The sequence below is a fragment of the Etheostoma spectabile genome, chromosome 13, assembly GCF_008692095.1.
Source record: "Etheostoma spectabile isolate EspeVRDwgs_2016 chromosome 13, UIUC_Espe_1.0, whole genome shotgun sequence".
Classification (NCBI taxonomy): domain Eukaryota; kingdom Metazoa; phylum Chordata; class Actinopteri; order Perciformes; family Percidae; genus Etheostoma; species Etheostoma spectabile.
The window spans coordinates 9799291-9808577 of record NC_045745.1 but is presented as its reverse complement, the minus strand read 5'-3'; the positions used below and the strand labels follow the sequence as shown (position 1 = coordinate 9808577).

The following is a 9287-nucleotide window of genomic DNA, read 5'->3' as shown; positions in this document are numbered from 1 at the left end:
ATATATATATATATATATATATATAAAAGGTTTACTCTACTTAAGATGACATTAAAAATAAAGGCCTAAAATGCCCAAAAACTAATATAAAAAAAATAGAACATAAAAAGGTGTTTTAAAAACACATTCTCACTCCTCCCAGCACATAAAAAAAATCATGCTTGGACAGGGATCAGGTCTATGGTCCCACAGCCCCATGGTCCCACAATCTAATGGTCTCACAGCCCTATGTTCCCACAACCCTATGGTCCCACAGCCCAATGGGCCCACAATCCAATGGTCCCACAATCCAATGGTCCCACATTTCTAAGATTTTTCTTCAAAATTTAGGATTAAACCCTAACCCCAAATTGGGAGAAAGGGGGATACGATACAAATTCATGAAAAAAGAACTGTGGAAACATACTGCCTAATTTTGATTTTTTTTTTAGAAATGTGGGAACATAGGGCTGTGGGAACACAGGCACGCTCCCCTTGGACAGATGCCTTTGGTGCCATTTTTCAACACGCTCGCTCGGGAATGGCGCCACTTTTTGACGCTCTCCGTTGGCACTGATTTGGCGTGACTTTGGTTTTTAATGTGCAGGGTTTGGGTTTGGGAGTGAGAACGGGTTGAAGCTCTACCACCAGTGGACCCACTCAGATCAAACGAGTGTACGCAGCTCAGCTGACGGAAACTACAGAACGACATTTACTTTCATCTTCATGGATAAAACGTATCGCTGCAAGACAAAATCCTGTGTCTTTACTGGTGTCTCTGAATAAATGAAGCAAATCAATGAATGCCCACTGTACCGTTCCGTATATACAGTGCGTGTCAGTGGCTATAGTAATGTGTTTGTCCCCACTACATGAATAATAACAACCTAACCAAAGGCTGACAGCAAAACACATAGACATTATAATACCAAAATCAGAAAGACTTCAAGATAAATACCAATCTGAATGGAATGAACCTAAAAATGTCATTTTAATTTTTAAGTATGCTTTCAGAAAAAAGTTTTCCTCTGCCGACTTGTTTGCCGGTTAACTAACTCTGAATAACTTTTCTTGGCTCCATCCACGGAGGTTTAATTATTTCTGCCTCCAGAGCAGCTCTGTCTCGAAGAAATGTTTACATAACTGAAACTCCAATTTTCAAACTTGTGAGGTCATACCGCCTCTGTGCTCTGTGTGCCTATCTGTGCCGGCATTTTTTCCACTGTGTGAGTTTGAAATGCTGGATGTTCCCATACCAGAGTAACCAGGATGGAGCTTTAGATGAACTGTAGCAGCGAATAAAAGAGATTGTGTTTCACATGTGAGCAGCGCCTGGCTGTCTGTGGCAGCAGCAGTTTGGTTGGAAGGATTAGTACGAGAGCTTGTTAATCTTCTCACCTCAGGAGAATGGCTGTCCGCTCGGTATCAGCTAATGGGGATCTTTATAAAGGAGGAAACCAAATTGAATATCTGTGGGCATAGCTAGGCATGTGCTGAGAGCAAAACTTAGTAGTATAATCTTGGGCCAAATTATAACCTTGGTATGGGATATTATCTCAGTAATTGCTTAAATAAGCTTCAAAACAGCATTAAAAACATAAGAGGTTTTCACATCAGGCTGAGCCCTGGGTCATGGCTGGTGTTAGTTTCATACTCGCAGCGCTAAATATTAGAAATCCTCAATCAGGGTTTAAAAAACATGCCAGCGCTGAGTTCCCCTTTACATTTCAGGGTTATGGTAAAAGCATGTTTAAATGCTACCCCGTTTCTAGCTTTTAATTCTTCTTCTCTAAATTTTCTTCTTTTCTGTAATGATCCTGTCCCAGTATCAGCCATAACTACAAAAGATAACTTTTAAAATTTAAATACAAGTAGACCTATATAAAGAAATCTCCTGCAACCTTTTACCTGGCCGGATCCAGTAACACAGGCTTTTTCCGGTGTTACAAAGAAATCTGTGACCCGTCAGAAAGTGTTACTGTAGAGCCCTTCTACCTGCCGCAAATCATTCTGGGTTTTGGCCAAGGCATTAATAAATAAAAACTATATTGAAATAGCGTTCTTGGGCCAACCTCTAGCTCCCCCAGTAAGAGCGTGCGCCCCACGTGGGCTGGGTCCTTTGCGGCGGCCCAGGTTCAAATCCAACCCGCAGCCTTCCCTCTCTTCCACCTATCCTGTCTATCCACTGTCACTCTGAAATAAAGGGTAAAAAAAAAAAATACATCTTTCAAAAAAAAAAAAGAGAACAGTCTCGTTTTTCACTGTCTCGTTTGCTGTTATAGATCGTTTATCACCATTAATTGGAACATTACACAGTTTCACATTAAACATTAAAAAGTTACATTTAAAACCTTTTATATAAAGTTTGACTTTGACTGTTGAAACCACCGCCACCCTCAGCAAACAGAGCCTGTGTAGTTCTTTAATTTTATATCCTGAAAGAACTGTGTTGGAAGTTTACATGGGCCTGTCTTTAACTTTCTTGGTGTTTTTTGGTTGTTGGACGCTATAACATTGCTTGTCAGTGTCCTCCAACGACTCGGCTATGGCTAAGGCTTGGTTAGGTTTAGGCCAAACTAAAAACCTATTAAGCGAGGTTATTGAAACAAATAAAGTCCTGGGGAAAAAACAAAAAGAAGAAGATGGCATTGCTTGATGAGGAAAAGTGAAAACTTTAAATGCCCCCAGTGAATTTGCGATTTGATTGTTTTTACCTTGAAGGAGATCTCGTACTGCTCTCCTCCCCAGATCTCCAGACCCGTGTCATATCCTCCCAGCTCCCAGAACCACTTCCTGTCCACGGCGAACAGTCCACCCGCCATCACCGGAGACCTGCAGGACACACACAATTGAATAGACACTTAGTATTTGCAGCACATATCGTATACAACACTTTACATGTACCGGTACATGCAGAGCCACTCCTCACCCGGCAAAGAAAACATTGAAATTGAACATAAGATTTACTGACAAACAACTGAAACACCAAAGAAGATCCTTGAGCTCTTTATCAGAGTCAGAGGAACGAAGATGGGGAGAGAGAGCATGATTTTGAGAAGTAAAAGTAAATCATTTTTGACTCTGGTTCTCAGCTGAGTACCACCACGAGGGAGCAACAAACTTTTTTCAGCCTGCAGGATTAAAAACCCAAACAACTTAAAACTAAGAGTCAGAAAAACAGCAGACTGACAACACACAGAGAAGCAGATAGCAAGTCAGAGTTTGCGTATTCGTGGTGACACTATTTCTCACCAGATAATGAAGACGCACTGAGCAGTGTCGAACCAATTAACCCACTACAGAGCGCTGTGGCTTCTGTCTGCTGTGACTAGCTCGGTGCTGTTGAGAGCAGGGCTTGTTAGCGGGTGTATCGCCGCTGTATGTGACTGTAGCTGAAGCACACCTGAGGCAGAACAATCGGGGCAGCAGGTGCACACACACTCAAGTGCATTTCAATTTGATTTCTTTGGAAGGGACCCAGATCTCTTTACCATATGCCTGGCGTTATCCTGATTCATCTAACGCTGATGTTGAAGTTACAGCACAATCTCAAAGATCTCTGTTTCGTTCCCTTCGGTGGCTCTCTATGATGATAAGCGACACCGGCAAGTGTGTTTTTGGATCCAAGCAGTGTCGCCTGTGTGACATCGATCATTTGGCAGTTAGGCGTCTGGCTAGTCCACACAGCATTTCAAGATGGGAGGAAAACGTGCTCTGGTTTATTGCCATTTATTTGAACCATTTACAATCGTGGGCTGCGTTAAGCTTCGCACAGAGCCGCTGCAAAATAGTCGTGCAACAGAAAACTCAGATTGGACAGATCTGTCTGTCTGTTCCCCGGCAGAGATCTGAGCAGCAGGTAACCATAATCCTCAGAAATCCACCGGAGGTTAGAATGGCAACAAAAAAAGAGGGAGGTAATGGAAAATACATGCATCCGGCGGATTTTCCTTCAGCACCGGTCTTTAATACAGACTATTGCGAAGGGGGGCACTAAAAAAAAACACAGCCGGCCTGCCGCCTAATGCCGCCCCACGTCACGCTGCGGTGGCCAATCATGTAAGTGGAGATCCAACCTGTCCGTGTGTTTTGATCTACGGTTTGAGACGGCTTGAGAATCCCGTACAGGAAACAGGAAACACTACTGCCTCTATCTCTGCCACAAGAAAGGTCTAAAACTCTACAAGGGTAAAAACGAAACACAAGCACTGAATGCTGAATGTTTTCTCCAACAACAAAGACCTCACCATGTCTCTCTCTCCTCTGAAATGAAGCAGCCTTCCAGTGCTGTCGGAAAACACACTTTGTAGACCGTGAAATTTGATACTTAATTGATTGATTAATTCGTGTTGTGAATAAATGTGTGTTGTGAGGTTGGTTAGCTATTTTCTTAGGGGAAGACTTTCATGTTTTCAGAAAACAATGGCATGGTGGAGGAGGTTCCTGTCACATGCCGGCTGCAAAATACCTTTAAAAAAAATCGTTAACTTGTTGTTTAATCAGTCATCGTTAAAGCAGTGGAAACAAGAAGTCTGCTTGTGGTTTGTTGGTGGGTTAAAGAACTCAACAGGACACAAATGTGTGGTTTCATTGACTCTCCCCTCCGCCGCACCACCCCTGAGGAAAATTGCTGGATCACTTTTTTTTTGTGCGAGTGCCCAGTTAAAAAGCTAATCTGTTGCCTTAGCGCCGCCTAGCCTCTCTAGCGGACCATTACACGACATTACTTTACATTACATGTCATTTAGCGGACGCTTTTATCCAAAGCAACTTCAAATTAAGTGCTTTCAACCTTGAAGGTTCAAATGCCAGACAACAAGTACTAAGTGCAAGTACATTAGCTTCAAATAAGCAAAACTACATAGAGCCATATGAAAGTGCAGCTTCAAGAAATACACACACACACACACACACACACACACACACACACTTTTATTTATTTTATTGATTTTTTTAGGTTTATCCAAGGTGAAGTCAGAAGAGATGTTTTTTTATCTTTTGCCAATCTGTTGTTAATAGGGACCAACAACTGCTGTATGCTCTGTGATGGGAAACGCGTCCCCAAGTTGTGTCCTCCCCTTTAAAAACACTCCCATAGGTTGTTTGCTCAAGCAGCAGTTGCAACTCATATTAACATCTTTAGTAGCAGGGCCCTCAAGTGGCCGTAGAAAGTATGACGGGAGCAAAGCAGGAGGTAAGGTGACAAAATACAAGAGTAGGGGGGGGTAGAATCGTCAAACTAACCCATTTTCACCAAGGAGACCGGGGTTTGTGTCATGTTAACTTTACGTACATCAAGTTCAGCATCACGTTAACAATCGGAAGTGAAGTTACGTCCAATTTTTAACCCAAACCACAATGTTTTTCTAAACTTAACTAAGTAGTTTTGGTGCCTAAGCATAACCACAACCATTTCATAACGACCTGTTTAGAACCACTACCGTTAAGTCAAAAAAAATCGTGATATGAAAAAGTCATTAAAATGTAGTAAAAAGAAATACATATACATTAAATTACAGTAAAACTGTTTTCTAAGAGTCATCTTTTTTCCACAAAATCACACAGCAGGGCATTTCTAAGTCTATTTTTATACATTGAAAATCACATAGAGGAATCCATTAAATGTACATTGTCCTTCCACAAAATAACTAACTTAATAATAAGAGTAATTTGATAGAGAACTGTTTCATTATCGTAATACATGCTGACACCAGGCTGTCATAGTTACGAGATTTTTCATCAGGTAGAAGTCGGAGACAGGCGGCCAGCAGGTAGTCTGCTCTCGCCAAAGGAGTCCCTGAGGAGGATCAATTAAAGCTAAGCAGGGCAGCGACTGTAGCTGCTGTCAGCGGCGAGAAGCACACCGGGGCTTCCCATGCCTCGTGAGCACTGAGCACAGACACCAGTCCCGTGGCGATAACAGCTGGGTTTCTGCAGTTTTTCTTTCTCCGAGGGCGACAAGGCTGAACTGAATCTTGCGGTGATTACAAACACCTCTGCAGTGGTGGAAGAAGTATTCAGATCCTTTACTTACAAAAAATACTTTGTTCATTTTGTAACCCCCCCATTGCCCTAATTTTAATTCACAGACTTGAAAACTTATGCAATGTATACATACATTTTAGGCTTGCAGTGAATAAAGACCAAAAAAAACCTGCACTTAACCTTTACTACGGGCATTTTCCATCCATAGTTAGTTCAATATTCTGATGTCTCATTATAGAACTGTCTAGCAACATGTTGATTATCGCAGAATTGCTGTGTTTTAGCGGTATGGTGAGCCATGTATCAGGTATTAGGTTACCCTGTGATTCCCACCCGCAGCGTAAAGACGTTCAACTGTTGCTGATGATGCAATGCAGGATAGACATAACGATAAAGAACAAAAGAATCACAATTGGGCATTGGGCACCTGTGTGCTGTGGTGCAACTGTGTGGCTGTAAGTAGGAGAACCACTGAGCACAATGTTTAATTCATGTGTTGACACAGTGTCCTCAGATACGGAGAACTGCAGTGCACCAGTGAAGTGGCTGCTCAGGCGGTGTTTGACTTCCACTGTACTGCCTGCTGTACGAGCACATAGATTTACCTCCTGCAGGGCTCTCAGAAGAAAAGTGAAATGGTAATGAAAAACTGTCTTTCAGCCGGACCCCACCGCTAACACATCCCTGAAACACCAGGTTGAGCGAGGTGGGTGTTTGTATTCTGTATGTGGAGGGGTGCTGCAAGTCTCGCAATGCCAGACCTTCCTACACAGCGCTGTGGAAGAAAGTCTTGCTAGTCCACACAGCATTCCGGGATGGGAGAAAAACGTATTTCTTTAAACCAATCACAATCGTCATGTGGACTAAACGCCGCACTGAGCAATGACGTCTCTTCAAAAATAGCCTTGGGAAGGAACTAGATTTGGTGGAACATGTGTACGTTCAAAAGTAGTTTTAGTCGTGCAACAGAAGACTCAGATTGGCCGGATAGTCTAGCTAGCTGTCTGGATTTACCCTGCAGAGGTCTGAGGACCATAGCCCTCAGAAATCAGCTGGACTTTAGAACGCCAACACAAAGAAAGCTAAGTAAAAAGACATTTGGCCAAAAAGAGGTGCATCCATGGAACATTGTGGATATAAACTAAAAACTCAGTAACCTCCAGTTGGTTCGCTCCAAGGCTACATCTACACTACTACCTTTTGGTTTAAAAACAAATATCTTTTGCTACATTTACGCCTCGAGTCCACACTACTACAGCGTTTCAGAGCCCCTAAATTGGAGACATTTGGAAACACCTGTGCCCCCATTTTGGTTTGAAAGTTCTGGGGTTGCGTTGTAGTCTGGACGGGCATAAACGGAGACCTTTGGAAACGTCTCATTGGTTAGGATGGCTTACATACCTTTCAATAACAGTTTCACCTTGTTGTTGCTTCTAGCTAATAAATCCCTGCTTGCATTGTACTTTTCACCATTGTTGTTCTTTCTCCAAAGTATTTTAAACGCATACAGGCTCATGCCCAGTTTGTGTAAATAGCAGTGACGGCCATTTGAAGCTTTGTGAATCAGTGGCTTTATTTTCTGAGCCCACTAGATGGCGATCTTTGTTTTAAGAGAAAGGTCTAAGGCGTTGCAATTCAGTTTATTCTCAACCCTTTGTCAAACAGAGAGCGCCATCTAGTGGGCTCAGAAAATAAAGACACTGGTTCACAAAAGCTTCATTTGGCCATCACTAGTAAATTGTCACGTGATGTGGACGGAGATTAGTTCTGCTACTGGAGCTAAAACTCGTGTGGACAAAGATAATTTTTTTGTCCCCAAATGCCGCAAAAAAATGAAAACATTGTAGCATAGGTGTAGCCTAAGATGGCTTCAACTGTACTCTGCATTCAGTCAAAGCAACATATTTACAGTTTTAAGCTTGTTTTTTTGATGAATAAAGCTGTTGGAGCATAATCCAATCAAAATTAGCGTCACAGAAAGACAATGTGATTTAATTTAAGTAGAGTGTGCTGTCACTCACTCGAAGGGCTCACTGGGATCGTCGCCCTGCAGCTCCGGGGGGATGGGTATCCGTTTGTAGTACATCTCCCAGTCAAACGCCCCCCGCATGGCGTCCCCCGCCTGCGTGTCGTAGCCAAAGTTGTCGTGGTCGATCACGTCGATCATCGGACACACGATGGTCTTCCTGTTCTGGCTGATTCGGTCTGAGAGACACATGGAGACAGATGGGGGAGGTTTGATCAGTTCAAAAAATAGTCTTAAGGCTTTATTGTTACATACTTAAGAGTTGAGTTTGCTTGTTTATTGGTGTGTGTTTGTGTGTGTGTGTGTCTTCATATACCATGGTGAAGGAGGAAGCCAGTGGGTGCCCAGAAAGAAAGAAAAAATGTGTGCGTATGTGTGTGCATGCACTATGCTCCTTTTCCCACTGAGCTCTCGACTCGACGGACACAGATCGACCGTCTCTGAGACAGAGTTGCCAGTGTGTTGACTCAGAGAAATAATGTTTGACAAGGAATGAGCAACTTTCTTCCGCTCATAGCCAAAATATTTCCACTCTGGTTTTTCTTTAGTGGTTGAAGATGAAAATATGTATTGATCTGTGGCAGTGATTGCTGCCTCAATGCCACATTTACAACAACCACAGTGTAACCAGAACTGACCAGCAAGCAATTAGGTTTAAAAGACGTTTGATAGCTGTTCATACCTAAACCTGACGTCTAGGCTAAAACATGGCTACATTTGGGCTGTCAGTGAAAGTTAAAAAAAAACCTGTTATAACACATACCATTAACCTTCCTGTATATAGACCTTAGTGGTCCCTAATACTGTATCTGAAGTCTCTTTTATATAGACCTGAGTGTCCCCTAATACTGTATCTGGTCTCTTTTATATGACCTTAGTGGTCCCTAATACTGTATCTGAAGTCTCTTTATACAGACCTAGTGGTCCCCTAATACTGTACTGAAGTCTCTTTTATATAGACCTTAGTGGTCCCTAATACTGTATCTGAAGTCCTCTTTTATATAGACCTTAGTGGTCCCCTAATACTGTATCTGAAGTCTCTTTTATATAGACCTTAGTGGTCCCCTATACTGTATCTGAAGTCTCTTTATAGAGACCTTAGTGGTCCCTAATACTGTATCTGAGTCTCTTTTATTAGACTTAGTGGCCCCTAATACTGTATCTGAAGTCTCTTATTATAGACCTTAGTGGTCCCCTAATACTGTATCTGAAGTCTCTTTTATATAGACCTTAGTGTGTCCCTAATACTGTATCTGAAGTCTCTTTTCCAAAATTCCGCCTTGGTGCAGAATTCCAG

The 9287-nt window shown here is 42.3% G+C and overlaps 1 protein-coding gene across 1 annotated transcript in view; it reads right to left on the bottom strand.

Annotated features, from left to right (window-relative positions):
• Positions 1-9287, bottom strand: part of galnt10 (UDP-N-acetyl-alpha-D-galactosamine:polypeptide N-acetylgalactosaminyltransferase 10 (GalNAc-T10)) — an 81534-nt gene that overhangs the window by 11556 nt on the left and 60691 nt on the right. The window contains exons 6-7 of the mRNA XM_032534308.1: positions 7986-8169; positions 2694-2811 (exon numbers count right to left, since the gene is read on the bottom strand). Of these exons, the coding sequence (XP_032390199.1) occupies positions 2694-2811; positions 7986-8169 (302 nt within the window). The remainder of the gene's footprint in view (positions 1-2693; positions 2812-7985; positions 8170-9287) is intronic.